Here is a 27,101-nt window from a genome sequence, read left to right on the forward strand (position 1 = left end):
CTACATATACTACAGTGCCTTTTAACAGGTTTGTGAAGAAGCCTTTTTGTGGATCCGGTACGTTTATATATCTGCAATGTTCAAATTATTTTTCCCCTTGTCGGTTTTGTTTTGGTGTTGTTGCGGCTTTAATGCCACACGTGTGTTATTATTATTTTCCTCTTCCAGCTTTTTTTTTGGTTTTGTCGTTATTGTGGCAAAAAAATTCGCGTCAGGTTCGTGTTTCAATAGTGGTCGTAGAAATTGCTGGTTTTGTGGAGCTGACACTTCCTTTCTTTCTCATCAAACCCCACTTTTTTCGCCGAGGCTCTACCGTTCCGTTATGCTCCTAACATTTACTTCCCTTTCTTTCTGTTTTTTTATTTTTTTTTCTTGGTGATAACAAATATTTCAGAGTATTCTTGGTAATTTTTCAAGAATCGAAATTTCCATAAAATTTGGAAAAAAAGGCCAAAACTTTGTTATAGGGATATTCATGATTCTTGCTTATGTTGTTTCTTTTTGGGAAAAACAAGATTGTTTTCAGGTTTGTATAAAGCTGTGGCTTAGGTGATTTTTGGAACATGGATGTAAGCGAGCTAGAGGAGAATTTGTTCGCTGCTAGCGATGCCAAGGTATATTCTCTTTTATTTAAAATGTTTAAATTATCTCATTCTTTCACAAAAATCCCTGTCGGTGGCTGTTGGAATCATATAGAACAGGAAAATGGGGATTTTCTTTGTATGTTATGTATTTTTATTACGTTATAGCAATGTGATTTGCGTCTAGCTGCCTTTAGCCTGATCAATGGTAGCCAAAGGCAACACATTGCTCTACCATAACGTAAAAAAATTCATCTCTATGTTATCATCTCATGTTCAACAGTTATCGTTCTGTTTTTCTTATGTTTATAGCAAATAAGTTATATTGAGTCTAGTAGCTGCCTTTGATACATTTTTTTTCCCATTGGTCTTTGTTAATTGTAACCAAATGTTGGGTTGATAGATGTAATTTGATGGGTTTTGTTCTCTCTATGCAAAACTAAAGTTGTGTGATAATGGCTCAATTACTGAAAATGCAGTTACACAGAGATATGTGCAAGGAACTATCTGCTGTTTATTGCAAGGTATTGTCTATCTTCCCTTCCTTGGAAGAAGCACGTCCGCGGAGTAAGTCAGGGATTCAAGCCTTGTGCTCCTTACATATTGCACTCGAGAAAGCCAAGAACATTCTTCAACACTGCTCTGAGTGTAGCAAACTTTACTTGGTCAGTTTCTCTCTTTCTTTGGATGCAGTTCCTCTATTTTGTGTTATGGTCTCTTCAATTCCCTCCATTTCTATTGTCCCTTCTGAACAGGCTATCACTGGGGATGCTGTTCTGTTAAAATTTGAGAAAACAAAGTCTGCACTTATCGATAGTCTTAGACGCGTGGAGGACATTGTCCCTAGCTCAATTGGCTCTCAGGTGATGTCTATTTAAGTGAATATAACCAATCTGATTGATAAAATGGTCTCAACGAGTTTCTAGTTTCGAATCCTAACTACAATTTTTTTTTTTTTGGTTTCCTCAGATTTTAGACATTGTAGGTGAACTAGAACACACCAAGTTCTTGCTTGATCCATCAGAGAAAGAAGTCGGTGACAGTATAATCTCACTACTCCAACAAGGCAAGAAATTTGACAACGCCACCGACAACGCCGAGCTTGAAATATTCCACCAAGCAGCTACTAAACTCAGCATAACTTCTTCCAGATCAGCTCTAGCAGAGCGGCGCGCTCTAAAGAAACTCATCGACAAGGCACGTGCGGAAGAAGACAAGCGGAAAGAGTCAATCGTGGCTTACCTCTTGCATCTCATGAGAAAATACTCAAAGCTTTTCAGAAGCGAAGCTGTGGATGAGAATGACTCTCAGTGTTCACCACCATGTTCCCCCACTGGTAATGAAGACCGTCCCCATGCGTTTGGGCGTCAACTATCTAAGTTTGGTTCTGTTAATAACAGTAGGAAACCAGGACAGATGATGCCCACTCCACCAGAAGAACTCAGGTGTCCCTTATCTTTGCAGCTTATGTTTGATCCTGTCATTATTGCTTCTGGACAGACTTATGAACGTGTATGCATCGAGAAATGGTTAAGTGATGGACATAACTCTTGCCCCAAGACTCAGCAGCAGCTCCCACATCTTTCCTTGACTCCTAATTACTGTGTGAAAGGTCTGATTGCGAGCTGGTGTGAGCAGAATGGGATCACAGTTCCTACTGAACCACCACAGTCTCTCGACCTCAACTACTGGAGGCTAGCCTTGTCTGACTCTGAATCCGCCAATTCAAAGTCTGTTGATGGTATAGGACCGTGCACACCGAAGGAAGCAAAACTCGTTCCTTCGGAGGAGAGTAGTACTATTGGTCCGGAACAACAACAACACAAAGAAGAAGTCAATGCGCCTGACGTCAATGTTCTAGAACAGTATCAGGATATATTGGCTACCTTGGACAAAGAGGAGGACTTGGGTGAAAAATGCAAAGTAGTAGAAAACGCCAGGCTGTTGCTGAAGGATGATGAAGAGGCCAGGATCCTCATGGGAGCCAATGGGTTTGTTGAAGCTTTCTTGCGGTTTTTAGAATCAGCTGTTGATAAAAACAATGCAGCCGCACAGGAAACTGGAGCTATGGCTCTATTTAACTTAGCAGTCAACAATAACAGGTTAGTTAGCACATCCTATCTTTGTTACCAATCAAAATCCTAAGCAACGTCACTGTATGCTCTTTCCTAATATCTTCTGTTTTGTTTGTTTTGATGCGCTGTAGGAACAAAGAATTGATGCTGACTTCAGGAGTCATCCCGCTGCTAGAGAAAATGATCACTTGTCCTCACTCCCAAGGGCCAGCAACTGCGTTGTACCTAAACCTCTCCTGCCTCGAGAAAGCTAAGCCAGTGATTGGCTCAAGTCAAGCAGTTCCCTTTTTCGTGAAGCTTCTTCTTCAGGGAGAAACACAGTGCAAGCTGGATGCTCTTCACGCGCTCTACAACCTCTCAACCTACTCTCCAAATATCCCCACTCTCCTTTCATGTAACATAATCAAAACCCTCCAAGTCCTAGCATCAACAGGTGACCACTTGTGGATAGAGAAGTCATTAGCGGTATTAATAAACTTAGCCTCTAGCCAAGAAGGGAAAGAAGAGATGATATCATCACAAGGGATGATCAGCACTCTCGCAACGGTCCTGGACGCTGGTGACACGGTGGAACAAGAGCAAGCCGTGTCTTGCCTTGTGATCTTGTGCACGGGAAGCGAGCAGTGTATCCAGATGGTGTTGCAAGAAGGAGTGATTCCGTCTCTGGTTTCCATCTCGGTGAATGGAAGTAGCCGAGGAAGAGACAAGTCTCAGAAGCTTCTGATGCTGTTCAGGGAACAGAGGCAACGAGAACAGGCGTCGCCAAATAAAGATGAAGCTCCGAGGAAAAGCTTGTCTGCGCCATTGCCAATGTCTGTACCTGCTCAAGCTTCAGCTCCAGGGTCAGAAGTAAAGCCTTTGTTTAAATCAACATCTGCAAGGAGGACAATGACAAGAGCATTCAGCTTCTTCTGGAAGAAAAGCTACTCCATCCACCGTTGAGAAGAAAAACATACATTTGGAGTGTCACATTTACATACTCCAATGTAAAGCTGTTTTTTTTTCCTTTGATCCGTAACTTCTTACACAAGTCATCTACATAGGGAAGAAAGATATGTAAATGCCACTTTGGGACCTCACCATTTTTGCTCACTTTTCCTCTCTCACCAGAGGTAATCGTGTAGATAGCTTACTGATGTAACAGTTTTGTTTTTCTTTCTATATATAAATCCTCACTTTCAGTACAAAAACAGAACCCAATTCGACCAAAAATAGAATCAGAGCCAACAAGCCTTTAATGCAGAACTCGACTTTTAGTTTTCTTAACCGTCTCTGTGCTTCTTGTCAAAGCTATATTGATATACATTCAATCAGACCAACAGATTGCTTGGTTTGTGAAGTGTAGTATTCCTTTGGACCATACTCTACAGATGAGAGATGTCATCGCTATCATACTTGGTAAACAATGAACAATGCCAATTACTCTACAAATTCTTTGTATTCTATTTATTATTTCCAAATAATATCACAGATTTTTTTTTTTTTGTAATGGTGTTTCAAGTTTTCTTTACATTTCAAATAGAATATTCATGAATACGATTATATATGTAGTGAATCAAACTAAGGCTTTGATTGTAAAATCTGCTTCGGTTCTGTCCATTGTCCAGTGGTTTCACTAAGCAATGAAGCAGGCGAGTTGCGTCTATGATTGGTTCGTTCACGTTAGCTAGTAGCTACCCTGGTAAACAAGTATCCAGTGACTGCTGTGACACTTCCAAGCATTCCACCAGCAATGACCTGATCTCTCAGCAAATAGAAAACAGAATCTGATGAGAACAAGAACTCGATTCCCCAAACCACAGTAACAAATCAAGAGTGGCTCATATATCAATCAAAGTAAAACAAACTTGACTGACTTTGTTCTAGAGTTCAACTTCATTCAACTCACATAAGACCTCTAAAAGGCCTCAAGGTACATAATTGTTCAAATCAAGTGTAATAAACATTACCTGGGGAGGGGTATGGCCGAGAAGTTCACGCAAAGGTCTGCTTTCAGCCAAGGGATGTTCTGCAGGAAGTTCGTAGACAATCTGATTGAGAACCTGTAAAATGAATCAGACCCCAGAGATCAGGATACCACAGCTCAAATGCATCATGACAAAATCAATACTAGGAAACAAAGAAAAGCTAGAGCAGCAGCAAATCAAACCTCAGCTTGGCGACCAGCGTGTAACCTCACACCAGTAGCATCATACATCACCTGCCACCCAAAAAATCAATCACATATAAAGATAAACAAACAACAGAGAGAAGTAGCTAAGAAAGAGTTCCAAAACTCACAACAGAAGCTAAGATCAAAGCAATAGCGAAATGAGAACCACCGAAGCCTTCTTGTAAACCAATAGCAACAGCGAGAGCAGTAACGGTAGCTGAATGAGAAGAAGGCATTCCTCCAGAGCCAATAAGCTGTTTGAGATCCCATCTCCTTTCCCTATACCTGCAGAACCACCAAGTAAAAAAAAAGATCCTCCTTTTATGCATAAACATATATTGGAAACGCTAAAGATCTATCCTTTACACTAAGAGAGAATCACACAGACGACGAAAGTCAACGGCTTAAGAAGGGGATTCAAATATCAGGACAGATATGTATCAAAGATCACTCCTTTTTTAACTATGTACCAGGAGGTGAAGAGTTTGATGAATTGAGCGATGGTGAAAGCCGTGAGGGAGGAGATGAGAGGGTAGTTCGTGAAAATGGTGAAATAATGATGAGTCGTCGTGGCCGTAGAATCCTCCATTGTGATAATGGATCTCGTCAGGGATGGATGGATCAATCGCGCGATATAGCTTTTAGGTAGAGAAATGATCCATAAGGCATATACCGATTCGCTTTCTGTATCTCTATTCAAACTTTATCCCAATGGCGTCTGCGTAGACGTTCAATCTTCTTCTTCTTCTTCGTCTTCGTCTGTCTTTTTTTTTTTTTTCTTTGACCAATTCTCCTTTTTCGAAAAGAATCCAAAACTAGATTTATTTCATTTTTAATAAAAAAATAATAATAATATTAGTTTCTATTAAGAAAAGTAAAACAAATTGGATTAATCAAAGTTTTGTATATGCTCAAGTATCTCCAAAGGAATGGCATATTATGCAAATTCAAGATAAATTCTTTTTTTTTTTGTCATATATGTTCAATTACTAGTGTAAACTAGGGCTGGACAAATAAACCGAATCCGAAAATCCAAACCGAACCCGATCCGATAAAAATGAATCTGAACCGATCCGAACCCGACATAAATACCGAATTGATATTATTTTTTGGTACAAAATTACTAGTCATAAGCTCAGGTTGCACACCATACGTCTTAGTTATTTATCTGTCTAGTTTTGCTTGAGTTAAACAGTGTTTTAGTTACTCAGAAAGAAAAAAACAGTTGAGGTACAGTCTTGTGCTATAACATTGTGTGCAGGTCTTAGTGAATTATGCTAGGTCAGCGCAGGAGGCTGAAGACGTTTCTAAACAGGTGTGATTCGTGCTCTGAGTTAGAGTACAAATTTTGTTTCTTGCTTCTCAAATGTATTTGTGATTAGCTTTTATTTTAAAAATATATCTGTTGCAGTCAATTGTATTTTTATTTCTACCACGTCGCCTTATTCCATGACATTTATTCTCTATGGACCTGTAGATTGAAGCATTTGGTGGCCAGGCTATTACTTTCGGGGGTGATGTCTCGAAAGTGGCTGATGTGGACGCCATGATGAAAACCGTAAGTGATCAATTCAATTGTACACTATCTTATAATTCTCCTGCACTCTATAAATTTTTTTGCAGGCGATTGATGCATGGGGAACTACTGATGTCGTTGTTAACAATGCAGGTATATAAAAATCGTGGTTCCCTTTGTTTCTTTATCTACTACACCAGTACCTTGTACCTTACTGACATGGCTACATAATTTTCAGGAATTACTCGGGATACCTTGTTGATACGAATGAAGAAGTCCCAATGGGATGAAGTGATTGATTTGAATCTCACTGGAGTATTCCTCTGCACCCAGGTTTGTGTTCCTGCTTAAGTTTTGATACTCAGAATCTCAGGGACTGAAGTCTGAAACTCATATTTACTCTCTGTAGGCAGCAACAAAGATCATGATGAAGAAGAGAAGGTACTAATGAGCTCCTCCTCTATAAGATTAAGAAGTGAGCAAAGACGCGTATAGTTTTGACATACTCGATCATCTTGCAGGGAAGAATCATCAACATAGCGTCAGTTGTTGGTCTCATTGGTAATATTGGCCAAGCAAACTACGCTGCTGCTAAAGCTGGAGTTATCGGGTTCTCCAAGACTGCTGCCAGAGAGGGTGCTAGCAGGAACATAAATGTACGAGACCTAGCTTCTCTCTTTCTTTCCTTGGAGTCTTGTACAAGTTTTTTTTTAACTTGGCCAGCTTACGATTGTGCTCTATTACAGGTTAATGTGGTTTGCCCCCGGTTCATTGCATCTGACATGACTGCCAAGCTTGGAGAAGACATGGAAAAGAAAATATTGGGAACAATCCCATTAGGTAATGGAGAGTCTTAACTTTTTTTTACATTTGTTGCGGTTATTAGTATGTCTCTGATACAAAGCAAACTGGATTGATTTTTCAGGACGATATGGACAACCAGAAGATGTGGCTGGCTTGGTAGAATTCTTGGCTCTCAGTCCTGCAGCCGGTTACATCACCGGACAGGTTAACTCATAGTCTCATACTCACTCGTCACTCCTATGGTCAAATGTATATTTGGTTATTAGGCTTGGTTTCTGATTATGTTTATCGGCCTAACCATGGTTAAAATCGTTGGTCTGCAGGCATTCACCATCGATGGAGGTATTGCCATCTAGGGCATTTGGTAAAATCGGCTTTTGTTTAGGCAAAACGATTTGGTAAAACAGACAAAGTTGAGTTATTTCTACCACTTGGTGTACTACAAAAAAAAAAACTGATTACAATGGAGTTTTTCGTGTAAGTGTTGTCCTTGCTATTTTTAGTTAGAGTGTGTACGTGTGTTTACATTCATGTTACACAGTTAAAAAGCAACTAAGAACAGAGGACACCAAAAATAAGCAACCAAGAAACTTATAGACACTGGGGAAAACCAATAATGTCTACAAATAAGTAGAACTCAATCTTTCTTTCGCCCTATCTTATCTTTTGTTACTAAACCTATTCATTCAACAAAAACTTGAAGATAGAACAAAAGATGGATTCAGGACTATCTTGGGCTGATCAACGGGATTACAACTCTGACCCTCCTTCAAATTCAAATAAAGAAGACGATAAACAAGAAGGAAGATGTAAGCAAAAGCAGTTTGGGGAAGGCCATACTTGGCTTCAAATGGGTCAAGGAACTTCGCAAGAAATCTGATAATAAGTAAATCAAATAGGGTTTATTGTTGAAGTTACAAAAGGAGCATTGGTTCATTTGTTTCTTGTGATTAATCCATTAAACGTTGCTTCTTTCCCTTTGCCCATTCTTCTGATTCTAATTGCCACATCTTTCAAAGTTTTTTTAAAAAGTGTTGGCTGTGGATGATTGTGTAGACGAGCCATTGCTTTGGTTCTTTATCAAACGGTTCTTAGATCTACATTAACCATTCGTGTTGCAAGAAAAAAACAAACTCAAACTCTCTGGAAATGACTTATAGATTACATGTTTTTCAAGATGAAAAGACATTCACACTTGGGCTTGAAGAGACATAGTAAAGCAACTCCTCATCGGTTCAATTCTAGACATATCACTCTGGTCAAGGTTGATCCAAGCTTCTATGCCATCACCTTCTTTAGTATCACTGAAAGCTACCAAGTTCTTGTAACTCATCCTTGCAGAAGCAACCCAAAAAGGTTTGCTCCATCCAAAATATGCTTCATACACTGGAAAGTTGCAGAGACTCATGAAGCTGAAGGACACAATAGCTCTTTCATCTGAACATTCGCTAGATGTTATCAACGTGTTTTATGTATTCGAGCAAACAACTTACAAAAATATAGCAACATTTGAAAAGCTTAGAACAGAATAAAATATGGTTTTAGAAATATCAAATCAAATCCCAACATCATCATTATTATAGTTACGATCGATCGTATGATCTTTACCGTAACACATTTGACTTTTCCTTTAGCTCAGTTTATTTATTTGGCTCTAGTTTATACTTATTTTTGTATTGCAACTTAAAACATAAAGAAATTCCCTAGTTTTCTTTAAGTTTTTATCACAAAAATAGTTTTCACTGATCAAAATAAATTTTATTAAAAATAAAAATATATTTATACTTAACTAATCTAAATTTGGAGTTTAAAGTTAAGGAATATGGTTTTAAAGATAAAATTTCAAATTTAAAAAAATTAAAAAAAAATTAAAATTTTCAAAAATAAAAAGATGCTATTTTGGTAATGTTTCTTATCGAAAACTATTTTTGTGAAAACAACTTAAAAAAACTAGTGAGAGAATTTTCCTAAGACATATAGTTGTATTATTTGTATATTTGTGGTCGATAGATTCCTCTTTTCCAAGTCAATGGAACCGTTAGGCCAAAGCTTTGATTAGTTCAATTCTACTTTTGAATTGAAAAACTAGGGTATGAATTATTCAAGTTCTCATTCTTTTGCGCATACATGGGCTACTTTGAATTAATTTGATCAATAATGACGACCAATAACAACCAACCAGACGAATAATATATAGTCGTATTCTATAATTCTATAAAACAATATTCTATAATTTTATAAAACAATGTTTTATATACAGTTACTTATTATGACAGTCTTACCATCATAAGATGTGATCTGATCAAACCTTCGACTGAAGAGGAACAACCTATCATTTTTTTAAAAAAAATCACAATTTATATTCAAAGTTTTAACTTACAATTTTTTTGAATTTTTTTTTTAATTGGAATATTTGAAAGTTGAACTCTAAATCTAAAAAAGATTATACTGATGTAAAATTCAGAATTTCCAGCATTTAGAAAAGGATTAGAACAACAGTTTTAGAGCATCTCCAAGGAGGCTCTATTTTTTTTTCTATAATTTACATTAAAATAGAGTAACTCTATTATAGAGTTGGATTTGTTCCAATAGTTCACTCTATAATAGAGTAAAATATAGAGTAATCTTATTTTTTTACTCCAAATATCGAGTGAAAAAACAAGAATATTCTATATTTCACTTTATTATAGAGTAACTCTGTTATAGAGTGAACCATTAGAACAAATTCAACTCTATAATAGAGTTACTCTATTTTAGAGTAAAATATAGAAAAAATTATAGAGCACTGGAGATGGTCTTACGGAACCAAAAACGTAGGGTTTTATTAAGGGTTACGTATGTCAGTTCGCAACACGATCCGCGTCACGTTCAAAGGATTACATCTGAATTGATTATTCAACGAACTTAATTAGTAAGAGATTATCCACTGTAGTCAATAGAAAACGTACAAACTTCTGAACTGTTAAAAAATACATTATTATTTTACTTAATGTTCTTAACTGCCTGTGACTGTAGTGACTCGTGGATTTGAATGAAGGTTTTGTAACTGGTTCTTAAAAAAAAAAAATTGGTCAACGCTAACTAATAGTAATCGAAAACACCAAATCCATAAGATAGATACCCCAATGTGGATACTCATAATTAGGAATGATAAAATCTTTGAATAAGACAAGAGGAAGCAAATACAGATTATTCAAAAACAACTTGATACATTGATTCCATAATTAACATAAGTGAATTGGCAATAAATAATGTTGGATATGACAGGTCACAGATATTAAAGACTTTTGAATACTTTATTATATAAGGAGATGATTAAGAACGCCAATTTGGTAAAGAAGACCTGCCAACATAACAGCATAAAACATGTTTTTATAGATAAGGACCTTATCGCATCATCTCTTCTTCTGTTACAGAAAAAAAAATTAAAGAGTTGGCAAGAACTTTTTTTGGGAGGAAAAAAAGAGATAAGATTTTTATTTATATTATTTTTTTCAGTTTTGCCTTGGCTTTCACGAAGGCTGTCTCTTTATCTGGCCGCAATATATCAAAAGTTGCTTTTTTCTTTTATCTTTTTATCTTTTCTAGACAATTTATAAAGCAAAACGGAAGAGATAACACATACGAGGAGAAAGGAAGCAGACATATCTGTGTTTTGTTGTTTTGTTCATCTCTGGTTCCAAGACTCGAACTTTGGATTCTCTCTTCTTCTTCTTGTCTTTCCCTTTTGTAATAGTTTCTTAAAATCGAGAGAAGAGAGAGGAGATGTATTATCAGTTGACCAAGTCTTCTTACATGGACTCTTTGAAGATTCTTGAAGCTGACATTGAGCACGCTAATGGACTGTAAGTCATCTCAATTCTATCTGAGTTTCCTTTTTTTATTTTTTTATTTTTGGTTTCTGATTTTCTGGGTTTAGGGTTTTGATGATTAAATTAGCAGTTGACTAATTAAGAGATTGAATCAATCAGCTGAAACCCACTTACCCTTCAGTTTTCTGCATATTCTTAAACTTGGAATATTGCAGAATTGGTCCAAAGTTGTAAACTTTATTGCATCTCTGTGTTGCTGTCTTTGAAGCATATGTTGTCTGAAGAAAGCGAGTTATTTGATTAGAAAAATATTAGTAACTGATTCGTGTCAAAATTTTGATTCAGGGCTGCTGAGATTCCCATGGGGAAGAGCGGTGTTCGACTTCAGATGAAACTGGTTTGCAGCAATTTGGCTCCTTTCTTCATCTTCCTCCTTCAATGGATGGACTTCTCATGTCTCCTCCCAAGATATTTCGATTTCTTCCACATACTCATCTACAAGGTTCTTACTTGTTACCAATTTACCATATGGTAGTTTCTTACACGGCTTGTGCGTGTGTATGAGGTTGGAAGCTGATTGTTTCTTCTTGATCTTGTATACAGGTACGTGCTGATGGGCGGTGGAATCGATCCCGGTACGGAAGGAAAGCAACAATCAGAGAGTTCTACGGTAAGTCTTAACACGATTGTGTGTGTGTGTTCTTACACTATTGGCTTAGTCTTATAGAAACAGATGATTTGGTTATGTGCAGGTGTTATATTACCATCGCTAGAGCGTCTTCACATCAATTTCTCTGACTCACCAGGCGGCGACACCTTGTGGTATCCCAATCCAAAAGCCATCACGTATGACATCGAAGGCAACAGATTCATTACTAACAGCGTTGACTCTGAGAGAGAAGAGGAATGTGGGATCTGCTTAGAGCCTTGCACCAAAATGGTGTTACCAAACTGCTGTCACGCCATGTGCATCAAATGTTATAGGAACTGGAACACGAAGTCTGAGTCGTGCCCGTTTTGTCGAGGGAACATCAAGAGGGTTAACTCGGAGGATCTGTGGGTGCTGACTTGCGATGAGGATGTGGTGGATCCTGAGACTGTTACTAAAGAGGATCTTTTTAGGTTCTATCTACACATTAATAGTCTGCCTAAAGATTATCCTGAAGCTGTCTTCTTAGGGTACAACGAGTACTTGATATGATTTTATTGTGGGAAGACACATCAGTGGTGGGTGGGTGTAGAGAGAGGGGAGAGGAAGATCCCAGACCTTTGACTAAGTGTATATAAGAATCTGGTGATCCAAGATTTTCCCTTCATTTTTCTAGATTATGATTAATAAGATGATTGTGTACCCTTTGTTATGAAATATTAAGAGAGAAAATGTTTGTTCGCTTTTACATTTTCATGGTGTCTTGCTTCGAGAATCAACACCAAGGTTTTCTGAAAAGTACATGGAGATAAGCTAGTGTCTATGTTGTAAATAACTGGTGTTTTAAAGTCTATTTCTTCTTCTTCTTCTGATGTCAAGTTGTAAGAGAGATTTCTTTAGGAGCTTTATATGGTACTAATCGGTTGGTTCTTCTTTTATGTGATGAGTCTTTGATGACCAAAACATAATATTGGTTGATGTTGTGAGGATCATGTAAGGGGCCAATTGAAAAGCCCCCACTGCAATGTGTAATGTTTCAAACTTTCAACTAAAAGGGCTTTAACATTAAACAAAAAGAGACAAATGTAGACTAAGAGCATCTCCAATGTAAAAGTGAAAATTAAGTAAAATTACTTCAATCCTACTTCATTTTTCACTCCATAATGGAGTGATGAACAAAAAAAAAAAGATTACTCCATTTATAGAGTAAATTTTATTATGGAGTGAGATATGAAGTTGAGTTGGAGCATTCCTTACTCCATATTCACTTTTACTTCATTTTAGAGGAAAAAATGGAGTAGAGATGGAGATGCCCTAAGTTATATGTTCAAAAATGATGATGTCTTTTGCTTGTTGTGCCTTTTATCATCTATCATTGACCTTTATATCGTTAGGGTTTGATCAGTTTCAGTTGCTTACCTGTGTCCCAAGTTTATTTTCAAAAAAATAATTAATTAGTTAGAGATATTTTCTGCATGGATAATCACGTTTGGTAGAAAACTCCATCCAATTATATCAAATTTAATCCATTCTATACAAATTGCTAAACTAAGCAAATCCGGTATATCATGTACCAAGCATTGTTTGTGGTAGATGACGTAGTTTATCAATTGAAATTTGGTTTAACATCGAGAGCAACTCTCTCATTCCCGGACAACTGAGCATTATTAGTCCACTACAGGCCCAATAAACACCAACTAATTAATGTACCTTAGATATTGTTGTAAATTTGCCTTTACGTATTGTTAGAAAAACCTAACAAAACAAATTTCGTAATTAGTAGTCTCTTAGATTCTATGAGATGGTTGTGAACTTCATTAAAACCTTCTATTTGTGCTTCGGTTACAAGTGAAGCCATGTCAATCAACATAGATACAATATTTGCTGGAGCTCCCATATGGCATTGCGTCTTAAAGACACAATCAAAAAAGAGAGAAGAGAGAAAAAAATTCAAAAAGGAGAAGAAGATACCCGTTTGAAATATAAAAAATATCATTTTAGAATTCCAATACAAATTATACATATTTTCATCTTCCCATCCACCATTATAGATTTTATTTTCGATGGTAATATTTATATGTTTCATAATAAGTGTCATTCTAACATTTTTTTATTGATGCACAAAAAATGTCATTTTAGAATTTTAATGCAAATTATACTTAATTTCAGCTTAAAATCAAATAATTTTATTTATCTCAAATAGTATTAGTCAAATATGTATAACTAATAACAACTTAAATAAAATTTAATCATTTTATTAATCTATATAAAAAATGTCAAAGTGACACTTATTATGAAACTGAATGAATATTAAACTTAGTATACTCAGAAACTTAGTATGTAAAGATTTTATTACATCAGAAACTTTATGATCACATTTTAATTTTGTCTCACCTTAAGTAAGTATTCTTTTTGACCAAAAGTATGTGATCCTTGGATTAGATTACTAATTTACTACATTAAAAAAAGTTAGTCACGTGATCTGAAGCTTAAACGGAAGCGAACGTTTCTGATTGGTTAAGACACATCACACACACTTCAATCTCACGACATAAACACAAACGGGAAGAGAAAACAAAACGCACCGTGTCGGTCTTGCTCTGCAACGCCTCTCTTATATCTGTAGCCTCCTCTCTCTCTCTCGCTGATTTTATTATTTACTCACGGGTCCATCTCCGACTCTAACCAACAAAGCAAAACCGTTTCTTTTAGTTCTTACCTTCATTTTCTAGACTCTCTTCGCAGTTTTGTCGGTAGACTCTCTCCTGTTTCGATCACGAATATTGCTACTCTCTGAATTGGATCTGTTCAATCGTGATAATGCACGAGAATGATGATCCTCCGTCTGATTCGGTAGCTGATGAAAATGTGAATGATGATGATCCTCCGCAGGACTCGCCTGAATCTGTAGCTGCTGATGTGATTGAGAATGATGACGAGACAAATGAGCAAGAGCTTGATCCTGACCAGGTGTGAGATTTGTTAAAATGTTACCATATGCTTTTGTTGTTTATTGTCCGAATCTTTTATGTTCATTTTTAGATGCTGAAATTTGGGTAAATGATTTCACAGGGAACAGGTTTTGTTGATAGTAAGGAAGACATGTTTGTTGATGCTCCTGAAGAGTTGAACTTTGACACACCTAGCAAAGAAGCTCTCACCACAGATGCTGATGATAACGTAATTTATTTTTCTTAATTAATTATTGAAAGGATCTTTCTTTTGTTAATTTATGTTTATTTTCTACCATTCATATACACAGAATGAGAAGGAGGAGGAGGATAGGGAGAAGGAACTTGTAGTGTTTCAGGAACAGTTTAACCTCTCAACTGGTGAGAACCATTCCAAAGGCGAAGAAGAGAAGATTCATCACGAGGATGCATTCAAGGAGCTTCAAGGGATTATCATTAAGAAAGACGAGGAGATTGCTCACCTCACCGCAAAGATCTCAGAGCTTTCTTCCTCTTCTTCCTCACAGGACGAGGAGGAGCAGCAGCTTGTTTCTGCAACGGATAGGATTCTGCTTTCTCTTAGTAACGTGTTTGGGCAAGAAGAGCCGCAGCTTGGCTCTTCCGTCTCTGAAAAGATTACTAATCTTGAAAACGGAGTTGCGTTTTTAAGCGCAAAGTACACTGAGTTTTACTACGGTGCTGATCAATTGAGGAAGTGTTTGTCTAGTGATGATGCTGATCTTCGTTTCCAAGAGGATTTTGGTTCAGCTCTCGGTGGTGCTTGCTCTGAGCTACTTGAGCTCAAGGAGAAGGAAGCATCCCTTCACGAGAGGCTCACCCATCTACAAGATGAAAACAGGAAACTGGTTGAGCAAGTGAGCAAAGATAGAGAAGTGATTGAGTCCATGAGGACAGAGCTTGAGCAGGAGAAGACAAGGTGTGTCAACACGAAAGAGAAGCTCAGCATGGCTGTAACCAAGGGTAAGGCGTTAGTTCAGAACCGTGACGCGTTAAAGCATCAAATATCTGAGAAAACAACGGAGCTTGAGAATAGGTTGGCTGAGTTACAAGAGAAGACGGTTGCTCTTGAAACTTCTCAGTTACTCAAGGGACAGCTTGAGCAATCTTTAGCTGAGATGGCAGATGAACTGAGTGATAAGTCTGTATCCTTGGAAGCATGTGAGGTAGCAAAGAGAGGGTTGGAACAGTCTTTAGATGAGAAAGCAAAAGAACTTGAAGAGTGTTTGATGAAACTACAAGCATTGGATGAATCAGAACTCATCAAAGGCGAGTTAGTAAAATCCGAAGCCATCGTTGCGTCATATCAAGAAATGGTGTCGTCAAAGAGCTCAATCATTGAAAACATTGAATCCATCTTGCCACACGTTAATGATAGCTCTGACGATATCATTGAGAAGGTTAGGTCACTTGTAGAAGAGAGGGAAGAATACAACAGACTTAAAGATATGAACCTCTCCATTGACTTACCTGAGGAGATCTCCGAATCCACCTTAGAAGCTCGCCTAACTTGGCTTAGTGAATCATTTTTACATTCAAAGGATGAAGTTATCGCTTTGCAGAACCAGATAGAAAGATTAAGTACGTCTCTTTCGGCAGAAATGGATGAGAAAAGTAGCATTAGAGAGGAGCTTGATGATATAACTTTGAGGTTTAAAGCATTGGAGGAAACTGCAGAGAGAGATTCTTTGGAGAGAGAGGAAACTGTGAGGAGGCTTGTGGAAACCTCCGGCTTGATGATGACAGAAGGAGTTGAACATCATGCTGTCCTTGTTGATAGATCTTTTGATCAGATAGAAAAGAAACTCAGGGACTCTAGTGAGAGTTCTTATGGCAACGAAGAATCATTTGAAAAATTTCAAAGTCTCCTTTATGCTAGTGGTCTGGAGTTATCACTTTGTAAGGAAATGTTAGGAGAGGGAATGCTGGCTAGTTTGCAGGTAAGCAATCTCTCAAACGAACTTGCTTCAGTGAAAGAAGAAAAACTTGCTTTGGAGACAGATCTTGAGAGGTCAGAGGAGAAGTCTGCGTTGCTCAAAGACAAACTTTCCATGGCTATTAAGAAGGGTAAGGGGCTTGTTCAAGATAGGGAGAAGTTGAAAGCTCAGTTGGATGAGAAAAACTCTGAGATCGAGAAGCTGATGCTGGAGCTGCAGGAGTTAACTAGTACAGTTGATAGCTACAAGAATCAGATAAGTACGTTATCAGGAGACTTAGAGCGGACAAAGGAGCTAGAGGATGAGCTTGTTGCTGTTAAAGACGAAAGAGATGAACTTAAGCGGTCTTTATCTCTGAATGACACCTTGTTGCAGAAAGTGATGAGCATCCCTGTTGATTTAGCAACTGAGGATTCTTCAGAAAAGATTGAGAGACTTGTTGGGTACTTCAAGGAAGTGCAGGAAGCTAGAGTGGAGGAACAAGAAGAGCAAGAAAAGGTAAAAGAAGAAGCAAGTACATTAGCTAGTAAGTTAGCAGAAGCCCACACAACCTTGAAGTTGGTTGAGGATGCCTTGTCTGCTGCAGAGGGTAACATAGATCGACTTGCTGAGGAGAATAGGCAAGTTCAAGCTGCCAAGGAGCTTGTAGAACTTGAGCTGCAGAAAGCAGTTGGAGAGGCATCCTCTCTGTCTAGCGAGCTGGATGAAGCTTGTGCAATTAGGAATACACTTGAAGCTGCACTTAAGCAGGCTGAAAGGAATATATCTGATATCATCAGTGAAAAGGAAGAGGCTCAAAGCAGTACCGCTACTGCAGAGATGGAGCTCGAGAAGGTTAAAGAAGAAGTAACAGAAGCACATAGCACCATACAATCACTTAAAGAGACACTTGCTCAGACAGAAAGCAACATGGATTCGCTCTCCAAACAAATCGAAGATGACAAAGCTCTCACTACAAATTTGAGGAATGAGTTAGAGTTAGAGCGTAGCAAGATGGCTGAGGCTTCCTTGACGATAGGATCCCTGGAAGAGGCACTGATGAAGGCGGAGAATAGCCTTTCTGTCTTGCAAGGAGAAATGGTGAAAGCTGAAGTTGAGAAATCAACTCTCAGTAGTAAACTTAATGTGTGCATGGAAGAGTTAGCTGGATCAAATGGAAATTCCCAGAGCAAATCTATGGAGATAATTGCTCATCTTGATAATCTCCAGATGGTTCTAAAGGATGGAGGGTTGGTTTCCAGGGTGAATGAGTTTCTTGAAAGGAAATTTAAGAGCCTTAGAGACATGGATGTCATTGCTAGAGATATCATAATAAATTCTGGTGAGAAGGGATTGGCTGGGGAGATGAACAACGTTACAGAGGTAACATTATTCTTGAACCTTACCATATCAATCCTTCTTATGTTTATTGACGTTTTCATATCAGTTTACTGTTTACATGCTTTATTCCAATGGTCAAGAAACCGCTAGATGGTAACTAGGCGCTTTATAGAGAATTAAAGTTTTGGCGGGTGCCTAGACCAATTTTTTGAACTCCTTGAAAAAATCGTTTGTTCAGACCTGATTTACTGATTTTTAGAACACTGCTTTATTCTATAGGAATCGCAAATCTCTGTAGAAATTGAGTAATGGGATATAAAAATGATGAGTACTATTCTGTGAATAAGTTTCCAATATTACATACATTTATCCAGCATGTGCACATGTAGCAATATAGACTGACCAGAGTTTATGTATCTTCTCTTGGCGAATTTTTGATAATGCTGTTCTCTTGGCGCTGTTTATATTTCCAGGATGATTCGACTGTGGCAGAATCCTTGTTGAGTGGTCTTGATAATTCAGTGGATACTGAGCTGGAGAATAGCAAAGAGAATAATACAGCTGATGAAGACGAGATTTCTTCATCCCTTAGGAAGATCACGGAGGGAGTCAACCTTAAAAACAAAATACTCGAGAAAAACTTCGACGTTTTCTCAACTTCCATTGACACACTCATTGCGGCTTTGATGGAAAACATGACAGCAGCAAGGGCTGATGTGATAAACGTCAAGGGTCATAACGAGTCCCTGCAAGAACAGGTGAGGAGTGCTGAAGATATTCTCCGCGAAAAGGAAAACACTATAGCTGCATTAGAAACAGACTTGTCATCTTTGATGTCTGTATGTGGCGAGGCTGCCAGCGAACTGCAGTTGGAAGTGAAAAATAATCTCCTAGAGTTGGTTCAGTTACAAGAAAATGACAATGGTGGTGAGACTGAATCAACCGAACATCCACAAGAGGAGCTTCATGTAAGTGAATGCTCCCGGAGAGCGAAAGAGCTATCTTCTGCCGCAGAGAAGGCATGTGCTACTCTTAAGCTATTTGAGACAACAAGTAATGCAGCTGCCGTACTCATCCGAGATATGGAGGACAGACTAAAAGAAACATCTACCGCTTTAGAAAAGGTTGTGTTAGAAAGAGATCTGAACCAAACTGAGGTTTCAAGTTATGTGGCCAAGGTGGAATCTACAGAAGCGCTTTGCCAAGATCTGAAACTTCAGCTGGAAAATCTCAAAGCCGAAGAAGAGAAATGGCATGAAAAAGAGGTGGAGCTTTCTACATTATATGATAAACTGCAAGAGCAAGGTATATATATTTCTATTTTCTTTTGTCATCTCTCAGTTCCTTACCACTTTTACTAAAATGCCACGCGGTGTTTCTTCGAGTTGCAGAAGCAAAGGAAAGCCTAATTCCAGCTTCTGACATACGTGCCCTTTTTGACAAGATAAATGGTATTGAGATGCCTTCAGTAGATCAGACCAATGAGTTAGACCTACAGAGTCCATATGATGTAAAGAAGCTATTCGCGGTTGTTGATAGTGTCACCAAGATGCAGCATCAGATAGACCTCTTATCATATGAACAGAAAGAGCTCACTTCCACCTTGGCAGCAAAGGATCTTGAAATTCAAGGTTTGAAGGAGGCGGCTGAAGCAAAGAGTACGACCGAGCTAGAGCTAGTAAAGGCAAATAAAGAATTGTCCAAGCTTATATCTGGCTTGGAGAAACTGCTGGGTGATGATCCTGTTGTAGACCTAGACTTCTCCGAGTCATGGACGCTCTTACAAGCACTAGAGAAGAAAATAGCTTCCCTTCTACTTGAGTCAGAGAGTTCAAAATCAAAGGCACAAGAACTTGGTTTAAAGTTAGTCAGCAGCGAAAAACTTGTGGAGAAATTATCACTAAAAGTCAAAGAGTTTGAGGATAAACTTCAAAGCAAAGCTGTTCAGCCTGATGTTGTTCATGAAAGGAGCATCTTCGAAGCACCAAGAGCGTCTTCTTCCTCAGAGATATCTGAGATTGAGGACAAGGTAAAAAATGTTTATCTTGTGCTGTTTCAGCTTATTATTGACACTTGTAAATACCATCTAGGGTATCATTGTCTAGGCATATGTTTACTATATCTGCAGCCAAGTTATGACCTTAAAACTAGATAATGTTGTTTTGAATATTTTAAAACTAGCTTATGTTTTGATCATGAAATTTGCGGTGGAAACATTTTGTGCTCAGGGAGCTCTGGGGAAAAAATCAATATCAGCTGTGCCTACAGCAGCGCAAGTGAGAGTGGTGAGGAAAGCATCGACGGATCATCTAGCAATCAACATAGATTCAGAGTCCGAGCATCTGATGAACAACAACGAAGCAGATGAAGATAAAGGTCAGAACTGAGGCGTCTCAATACCTATCACGTTTATTGCCAAACTATCACTCATCTTAAACACAATCTATTTTTCTTTGGCAGGACATGTTTTCAAGTCTCTCAACATGTCTGGTCTGATTCCAATGCAAGGGAAGATGATAGCAGATCGGGTTGATGGAATATGGTAAACACTCAAGTCATATCAAAAGGGCTCTTGAGTGGTTATTCATCGTATTGAGCGTTGTTGTTTGATTTGTGTAATGCAGGGTTTCAGGTGGAAGAGTATTAATGAGCCGTCCTCAAGCAAGGCTTGGCATTATGGTATACAGTCTCTTATTGCATCTGTGGCTCCTAGCTTCCATCTTGTAACAAGACAGGTGATTTGATATCTCTTAGGCCTCTCTCACATGAAACTACACACAACACAACACACACAAATTGCTCTTTTTCCCTATTCTTCCCATTTTTTGTCGACCCCGTAAGAAGAGAATGATATAGTTGTCGTCTTGTATATCCTGAATAATGTCTCAGCCTTTTTTCATCTAGTTCTTCGGTTTCATAGTCCTAGAATATTTAATTAGGACTCGGTACGTTATTAAAGGTGGTTTTGTCTTGAACATTTGTTCCAGGACTTGAGAACAGTTTTGTGCCTTTTGCGCCTGTTAAGACGTTTAATTTTGTAATGACTGTAGAAAAATTGTTCCAAGACTTCAGAACAGTTTTGCCTTTAGCGTCTGTTAAGACTTTTAATTTTGTAATAGAATCTTTCATGCTGTTTGGTCCATTGTCGAAAAAGTGGATTCAAAATCAGGTACACAAATGAGAAGATTCTTAAAATAAAAGCTTACAAGAGGAAAAACTGTTATCAAAAGCTAATTAGAAAGCAAACAAAAGAGGCAAAAGGAAGAAGTAACAAAGATTGCAGCAGAACTTCATCAGTATTCAGAATTAGAGATGACATCGTCGATCTTTAGAATCATCTTAACGACTTGAGTTGCAAGCAAAATCTGCTGCTGCTTTCCTATCAATGTTTCAAACACATTTTGCTCCCTCATATCGTTTGTTCCCACGTCGTTGCAATCTATCCCATAGAAAGGAATATTCTCCTGTTCATCATACATACATACGCCCACAAATGCCAAGTTTCTTTCAGTCACCGACAAAACAAACCAACGGCACAATAGATAAACCAAGTCACTTACCTTAATTTGCTGAGATTTAACTGCAGAGAGTGTCTCGATGGGCTGTAGTCCACTGTTCTCTGCAAGAGCCATGGGGACAGAGTCCAAAGCTTCAGCGAATGCCCTTATTGCGTACTGCATAGACCGAAGTGTCTTCAGAGTTAAGATTTGTGAAATAAATTATTCAAAGAGAAGAGCAAAGATCGTCTTTTACCTGCTCGACGCCAGGGTATTTATCAGCAGCTGCATCAACAGCAAGTGAGCATGTGATTTCAGCTGCACCACCTCCATATACAATTGAGTTATTGCGGATGAGATTCCTTGCCACACACAGAGCGTCGTGGATACTACGCTTCGTTTCTTCTATCATCATTTTGTTACCTAAACCATATCCAATAATGAATTGTTAATCAATTGGAACAATACTTTTGTCCACCATTTGAAGCATATTAACTCAGTACATCAATGTTTATATCTCATTCAGCTACTTAAAATTCAACGCTGTTAACAAACAAAAAAAAAGGGCTACGAGTACCTCCACGGATGAAAATAGTAACAGCTTTGGAGTTCGCACAGTGCTCAATATACAGCATTCGTTCTTTTGTTGTGCCAAATGATTTTTCACGGACCATGCCAGCCTAAGAACATGCATAAGAGTGGGATTCAATACTCTGATTAAATGAACATAAACATTCCATTCTTTTTTACGGGCAACACCAACTCAAAGTAGATAGTACCTTCCCTAACTTCTCTGGAGTCAACTCCTGGAATCTTGGAACAATTCTGCCGCCTACATAAACAAAAATAACCTATCAGCTCTGCAAAACTGAATAAATATTTGAAGTAGATGCTTGGGGAAATGTCATACCTGTGGCAATTGCGATAAGTTCTAATTCAACACCCCCAACCCATCTGACAGCAGGCAAATTCCTGTGCATCAATAGATGGTTTGCCTCATCATCGAATCCCCATTGGCAAATAACCAGTGTAGCACCAACATCCTGCAATTTCAAAGCATAAGGAACATACATAAATAATATCATAAGATGCATTGTGGTATTTTAAGAAACAGGAAAAATTGAAAACCTACCTTGCACTTTTGAACCATCTCATCGAAATATTGCTGCTCTTGCTTGCGCAACGTCTCAAACTTCTCCACTGTGTCAATGTCCACCTTATGCTTAGTTTTCGGCTTCGGTGGCTCAAAGGGGCAAGTCAAAATAGCAATGTGGGCATCTTCAATCTGCTTTGGCATCTGTGGATGGCTCATGTCTTTGTCAACCAGTATTCCATATATAAGCTCAGTGTCCTCCAACTTTCCCCCGACTTTGCCCTCTACTTTTATCAAATCTAAGTTGACGTCCCTTCTCTCTATATCAGCAACAGCAAGAACTGCTTTCACAGCAATCTCAGCTAAACTGCGCTTGCATCGATTCACACTGCAGCAACGAACAACAACAACAACAACAAAAAGTTAGAACAACGTTCATCTACAAGCAAAACCTATTGAAAGGAAACTCAAAAATATTTAAAACGAATATTACATCTTCGAGGAAAGAGTAGTCATGCATGTCTGAACCAACGGCTCGTAGTTATTAACGTCGAACTCAAACTTCTGAGCTATACGCTCCAGATGCTCAACAGCTACTCTAGAAGCCATCTCGTATCCTTCAGCGATACGGATAGGGTGCATCCCTCTATCTAACTGACGTTCAGCTTGCTCCAGAAGTGCACCAGCCATGACAACAACACCTGTTGTGCCGTCACCAATTTCATAATCCTGACTCCGCGACAGTTCGACCATAAGCTTTGCAATCTGGTTGTCAACATCCATTTGCTCCAAGATGGTCGCACCATCGTTCGCTGGATAAAATAAAAAAATGCTTCACACAAACTATACGATTCTGTAGAGGATGGAACTAATGTTAACAACGCATCTTCAAATAGTGCTAAGTGAAATGAGCTCAATTTCAATAGACATTATGAGCCAAGATTCAAGAATTAGCTTAAAGTATTGATTTTTGATACTAATTAGCTTAAAGTATTGATTTTTGAGAAAAAGATCAAAATAGCACTAAATCAAGTTTTTGTTCCCAAACTAGCACTCAAGACCAAAAGTCACAAAAATATCACTCAAGTAGTGGGGTTTAGGGTTTAGAATTTAGGGTTTAGAGTTTAGGTTTTAGAGCTGAGAAGTGAGGTTTTGGGGAATAAGATTTCAAATTTTGAAAAATAAAAAAATTTAAATTTTTCAAAAGATAAAATGCTATTTTGGTCATTTTTGTTTTTGAGTGCTATTTTTGTGATATAAACTTAGAAAGGTGCTATTTTAGAGATTTGTCCTTGATTTTTCTAAGTATTTGGTTTAAATTTCATGAAAAATGAATTAAACCGATTCTAAAATACAATAGCAGATATGAAATGAAATAAATAAATAAATAAAAATAAAAAGGGTGAGAAACGAACAGATGGTGACGTCTCCGTCAGGTCCTTGAAGCATCTTATCCATCCCCTTAGGTCCGAGAGAGGAGCGGAGGATCCGAGCCACCGCTTTGCCGGCGGCGATATTGGCTTTCTGAGCATCGATGCCTCTAAGACGCGTCTTTTGATCCTGCTCCCTTAGTATAATGAACGGACGCCCGAACTCGTCGAACGCCAACGCCATTTTCGAGCCTTAACGTCCCTCGATCTGATCTGAGAGGAGAGTGACTGTGAAAGTGGTTCGAGTGTTAAACCCTAACTCGTTTATGATGGCAAGATCGTAATTTTTAACCGATTCAATGGGCTGAAAATGTATTTGGGCTTACAGCTTAAAGCCCATCTGTATACTTTTTGGGTTTAACGAGTTATCTATCTTTTTTATATGGTAAGATCTTTTCATTACCATGCAACTACGTCTGGTCTACTACACTAGTTTCCTATATATATAGTAAAATTTCCACCTTAAAATCTATATGGTTGTGGAAACAATGTGGCATAAGTAATGGCCTTTAAAAGTTTAATGTGGTTAAGTAATGGCCTTTAAAAGTTTTTACACCAGGTTTGGGAATTCACCGAAAAGCAATTTTGTAACATCCCGAGTTGTGATATATGGAAAGGTTTAAAAAGATTGATTTGGCTACCTATGTCACCAAAGTTGACTTACTTTTTTCGTCACACATCCGTTTAAAGTTTCAGTGTTAAATGTGTTTGGGTTAGAGTAATGAAAGATGGATGACCTATCGGAAAATAATTCATGATACTGTGCGGTGAGGCCAGGTAGAGTGGTGATTGCAAGGTTAGTAAACAATGCTTTTGGACCTTGAAAAAATTAACTCACCGTTGTCGGATAGAATGGGGTCCACGGATCGAGTGAACAGGTATGGATGATCCATTAGTCGTGGATGATCGAGGCATTACAATTTTTTTATAGATTATATATATGATGCAAGTTTATTGGAAGTTCCAGAATATTGTTGGTAAAAAGTAGTATTTTAAACCAGAACGAGTCAGTTGCATATCACAACCATAAACGAACAAGACAATCGGAGTTACAATTTATAAATTTCACATCTTGATTTCAGTTTCTAGTTAAGGCGGAGTGAATAATGTATAAAATATTCTCTTATTTGATCAAATGATCAATTTAATTTAACTCGATATTAATTAGAAAACAGTGGTATGCATTCGTCTTAGTGTACTCTGTAACAAGCGTATAAATAACATTTCACATTGTCTACTATATTCATTTTATCCGGTTCATCAACGAATGAAACACATGTTCAATATTTGTATTGAATCAATTCATTGGCATGTTACCATTCTTTTCTCTTGATTCGCTTATTACCATTCAAAAATATATATCTTAGCAAACCCATTTTTAGGCACTCTATTGAATTGAACGGTATACCTCCATAGTAGTACAAACGCTTTCTGTTTTGTTTTTTTAATCTCAATCACACAAGACAACTACATATACACATCAACCCCCATCTCTACGATCATCACAATCTCTAAACCTCAAATCCTAAAATAAATTAAAAGGAATCTACGTTGAAGGAGAGAACAGAGAAGAATGGGTCGCCAAAACGTTTTCGTAGTGTTTGGCCTCGTGTTCTTGGCCGTTCTTGGCCTCGCCGCAGCTGCCTCCTCTCCATCTCCTTCATCGTCACCCTCCAAAGCTCCTTCTACTCCCACAACCGATGTCGAAGCTCCAGTGTCCGAGGACACCATTGGAACCACCGACGACGATGCAGCTGCTTCTCCTGGTGATGGTGACGTGGCTGTGGCTGGTCCTCTAGGAAGTGACTCCTCATACGGTAGTATTGCACCTTCGGGCCCAGCTGCTGACAGCGGTGCGGCGGCTCTTGGTGTCTCTGCGGTCGTCGTTGGTGTTACATCCATCGCCGGTTCTTTCTTGTTTCTCTGAGTTGTGTAGTATCATGAGAGAGATAAGATTATGTTGAATGGAGACTATTTATATATATATGGATGATTGTGATGACTATGTTGTAATTTGTTTCCCCCTTTGTTATGAGAAATGTTGTCTTTGTAATAAAACTGAAAAAGTAAAACGAAACTTCCCATTAACAATGATAAAATTAAATACAGAATTACGGATCGAATAGTATGTCAATTTTTTATGTTTTCAAAATGCAAAATACATGATAATTCGGTAGATTCGTAACCACTGAAGGCAATCTTTTTTGAAATGCATATGTTTGATAAGAGAATCCCTAAATTATCCGATCCTTTAAGAAGTCGTCATAAAATTCATAAATAGTTTCCTGAATCAATTAACTTATAAGAATAGCAGCGGTGAAGTTTGTATTGTCCTCAAAACATGCTGCAGTTATCATAATGACATATCACCATTTAATGAAGAAAAACTTCACCTCCACTGTTTTCTGACAAGTTTAAAACAAGAAATTCAAAACAGAGCTGCAGGGAAGTTTGTCCTTGTTAAGTTTCAAAAAGAAAAAAATACAATTGCTATTATTTTGTCTGTTTGAAGTAAATGTTGCTTATCAAAAACATTAAACTGAGATATTTAGTTTAAATATAATTTTTACAGAGCTGGATCTGAAATTTCGGGGGCTTGAAATATTTTTTAAAGGAATTTTATAAAAAAATTGTTTTCATAATTTGGAGGCCTTTATCTATATAAAATTTGTCCAAAATTTTTGGAGCCGAGACCAATGTTTTATCCGGCTGTACCCAAATCCGGTTTTGAATTTTTGTCAAGTAGGCTGCAAACATATGCATGGTCATTCATATTCAGACGTCAGTTCTACAATTGTAATAACTAGTAGTTCCACTTACAAGTACTAGGCAACTTATGAAGGGAAGCAACTTTGTTTCACTAAAAAAAATATTACATCATGGAATTTGAAGGGTGTAGTCACAAGCAAGTTTCTCGGTTGGTGTTGAGGATCGTTCACTTTTAGAAGCTCAGTGATGGACCCATCTACGAGTGAAGAAAGAGCGGTATGCATAGTGCGTACGGGTTCAAATATTGGTGTATTACTCTTTTTAACCGCAGTACCAGTTGTACAAATCTCTTAAAACCGCTAGAAACCGCAACCGTCCGCATCCACAAACTCCCGCAACCGCAACCGCAATCGCTGCGTTTGAACTAGTCAGGCCCTAAAAGACATGAAGCGAATCTATATTGGTGATTATTTAGGCTTAGTGTCAGTTGTTTAATCTTTTTTTAGGCTACACTGGTTTCACATTGGTCAATTTTAAAAATGTTTTCCTCTAGTTTG

At 37.9% G+C, this 27,101-nt stretch overlaps 7 protein-coding genes and 1 pseudogene across 8 annotated transcripts; 6 read left to right on the forward strand and 2 right to left on the reverse strand.

Moving 5' to 3' along the window:
- The first annotated feature begins 160 nt into the window (after positions 1-160).
- On the forward strand, positions 161-3,817 carry LOC103835421 (U-box domain-containing protein 6). The gene is made up of 6 exons (XM_018653825.2): positions 161-404; positions 516-614; positions 1,061-1,246; positions 1,337-1,444; positions 1,551-2,683; positions 2,788-3,817. Exons 2-6 carry the CDS (start codon positions 564-566, stop codon positions 3,596-3,598), a joined length of 2,289 nt encoding a protein of 762 aa, XP_018509341.2. The 5' UTR covers positions 161-404; positions 516-563; the 3' UTR covers positions 3,599-3,817.
- A 258-nt stretch (positions 3,818-4,075) lies between these two features.
- On the reverse strand, positions 4,076-5,626 carry LOC103835422 (uncharacterized membrane protein YuiD). Its single transcript, XM_009111588.3, has 5 exons — positions 5,279-5,626; positions 4,937-5,093; positions 4,806-4,856; positions 4,606-4,698; positions 4,076-4,393 (listed from the first exon to the last, which is right to left on the reverse strand). Exons 1-5 carry the CDS (start codon positions 5,395-5,397, stop codon positions 4,319-4,321), a joined length of 495 nt encoding a protein of 164 aa, XP_009109836.1. The 5' UTR covers positions 5,398-5,626; the 3' UTR covers positions 4,076-4,318.
- A 434-nt stretch (positions 5,627-6,060) lies between these two features.
- On the forward strand, positions 6,061-9,003 carry LOC103835584 (3-oxoacyl-[acyl-carrier-protein] reductase 3, chloroplastic; the record flags this gene model as incomplete). Its single annotated transcript, XM_033278109.1, has 9 exons — positions 6,061-6,123; positions 6,286-6,366; positions 6,432-6,477; positions 6,563-6,657; positions 6,734-6,764; positions 6,844-6,980; positions 7,071-7,164; positions 7,250-7,332; positions 7,452-9,003. Coding segments are annotated over 9 exons (663 nt in total), but the record flags the coding sequence as incomplete, so codon positions are not given.
- On the forward strand, positions 7,826-10,235 carry LOC117127204 (annotated as a pseudogene).
- Positions 10,236-10,481: 246 nt separating this feature from the next.
- Positions 10,482-12,341, forward strand: LOC103835423 (E3 ubiquitin-protein ligase AIRP2). Its single transcript, XM_009111589.3, has 4 exons — positions 10,482-10,973; positions 11,286-11,442; positions 11,544-11,610; positions 11,693-12,341. Exons 1-4 carry the CDS (start codon positions 10,894-10,896, stop codon positions 12,139-12,141), a joined length of 753 nt encoding a protein of 250 aa, XP_009109837.1. The 5' UTR covers positions 10,482-10,893; the 3' UTR covers positions 12,142-12,341.
- A 353-nt stretch (positions 12,342-12,694) lies between these two features.
- On the forward strand, positions 12,695-20,856 carry LOC103835424 (rootletin). The gene is made up of 8 exons (XM_033276719.1): positions 12,695-14,559; positions 14,662-14,769; positions 14,852-17,857; positions 18,289-19,120; positions 19,207-19,844; positions 20,044-20,191; positions 20,276-20,357; positions 20,440-20,856. The coding sequence occupies exons 1-8, from the start codon at positions 14,410-14,412 to the stop codon at positions 20,540-20,542; spliced, it is 5,067 nt and encodes a 1,688-aa protein (XP_033132610.1). The 5' UTR covers positions 12,695-14,409; the 3' UTR covers positions 20,543-20,856.
- Positions 20,857-20,948: 92 nt separating this feature from the next.
- Positions 20,949-24,079, reverse strand: LOC103835425 (T-complex protein 1 subunit epsilon). Of its 2 annotated transcripts, none has more exons than XM_009111593.3 (9): positions 23,821-24,079; positions 22,899-23,217; positions 22,445-22,793; positions 22,223-22,355; positions 22,092-22,144; positions 21,890-21,992; positions 21,569-21,735; positions 21,376-21,489; positions 20,949-21,279 (listed from the first exon to the last, which is right to left on the reverse strand). In XM_009111593.3, exons 1-9 carry the CDS (start codon positions 24,017-24,019, stop codon positions 21,109-21,111), a joined length of 1,608 nt encoding a protein of 535 aa, XP_009109841.1. In that variant the 5' UTR covers positions 24,020-24,079; the 3' UTR covers positions 20,949-21,108. The 2 variants fall into 2 exon arrangements, with proteins under 2 accessions (XP_009109841.1, XP_009109840.1); XM_009111592.3 differs by having other exon boundaries at positions 21,569-21,747.
- Positions 24,080-25,323: 1,244 nt separating this feature from the next.
- Positions 25,324-25,946, forward strand: LOC103835426 (anther-specific protein BCP1-like). Its single transcript, XM_009111594.3, has one exon. The coding sequence runs from the start codon at positions 25,409-25,411 to the stop codon at positions 25,760-25,762; it is 354 nt and encodes a 117-aa protein (XP_009109842.2). The 5' UTR covers positions 25,324-25,408; the 3' UTR covers positions 25,763-25,946.
- Positions 25,947-27,101: the final 1,155 nt, after the last annotated feature.

Source organism: Brassica rapa, chromosome A08, assembly GCF_000309985.2.
Source record: "Brassica rapa cultivar Chiifu-401-42 chromosome A08, CAAS_Brap_v3.01, whole genome shotgun sequence".
In the NCBI taxonomy this organism is placed as follows: Eukaryota; Viridiplantae; Streptophyta; class Magnoliopsida; order Brassicales; family Brassicaceae; genus Brassica; species Brassica rapa.

Coding starts and splice junctions, on each gene's coding strand:
- LOC103835421 (XM_018653825.2), top strand. CDS start 564: ATGGATGTAAGCGAGCTAGAGGAGAATTTGTTCGCTGCTAGCGATGCC. Junction 1,445..1,550: donor CTAGCTCAATTGGCTCTCAG/GTGATGTCTATT, acceptor TGGTTTCCTCAG/ATTTTAGACATTGTAGGTGA. Junction 2,684..2,787: donor TTAGCAGTCAACAATAACAG/GTTAGTTAGCAC, acceptor GATGCGCTGTAG/GAACAAAGAATTGATGCTGA.
- LOC103835422 (XM_009111588.3), bottom strand. CDS start 5,397: ATGGAGGATTCTACGGCCACGACGACTCATCATTATTTCACCATTTTC. Junction 4,857..4,936: donor CTTTGATCTTAGCTTCTGTT/GTGAGTTTTGGA, acceptor TTTGGGTGGCAG/GTGATGTATGATGCTACTGG. Junction 4,699..4,805: donor ACGCTGGTCGCCAAGCTGAG/GTTTGATTTGCT, acceptor TTCATTTTACAG/GTTCTCAATCAGATTGTCTA.
- LOC103835423 (XM_009111589.3), top strand. CDS start 10,894: ATGTATTATCAGTTGACCAAGTCTTCTTACATGGACTCTTTGAAGATT. Junction 11,443..11,543: donor TCCACATACTCATCTACAAG/GTTCTTACTTGT, acceptor TCTTGTATACAG/GTACGTGCTGATGGGCGGTG. Junction 11,611..11,692: donor AACAATCAGAGAGTTCTACG/GTAAGTCTTAAC, acceptor GGTTATGTGCAG/GTGTTATATTACCATCGCTA.
- LOC103835424 (XM_033276719.1), top strand. CDS start 14,410: ATGCACGAGAATGATGATCCTCCGTCTGATTCGGTAGCTGATGAAAAT. Junction 14,770..14,851: donor CCACAGATGCTGATGATAAC/GTAATTTATTTT, acceptor TCATATACACAG/AATGAGAAGGAGGAGGAGGA. Junction 19,121..19,206: donor TGATAAACTGCAAGAGCAAG/GTATATATATTT, acceptor TTCGAGTTGCAG/AAGCAAAGGAAAGCCTAATT.
- LOC103835425 (XM_009111592.3), bottom strand. CDS start 24,019: ATGGCGTTGGCGTTCGACGAGTTCGGGCGTCCGTTCATTATACTAAGG. Junction 22,794..22,898: donor ACTACTCTTTCCTCGAAGAT/GTAATATTCGTT, acceptor TCGTTGCTGCAG/TGTGAATCGATGCAAGCGCA. Junction 21,748..21,889: donor TACTATTTTCATCCGTGGAG/GTACTCGTAGCC, acceptor AATTCATTATTG/GATATGGTTTAGGTAACAAA.
- LOC103835426 (XM_009111594.3), top strand. CDS start 25,409: ATGGGTCGCCAAAACGTTTTCGTAGTGTTTGGCCTCGTGTTCTTGGCC.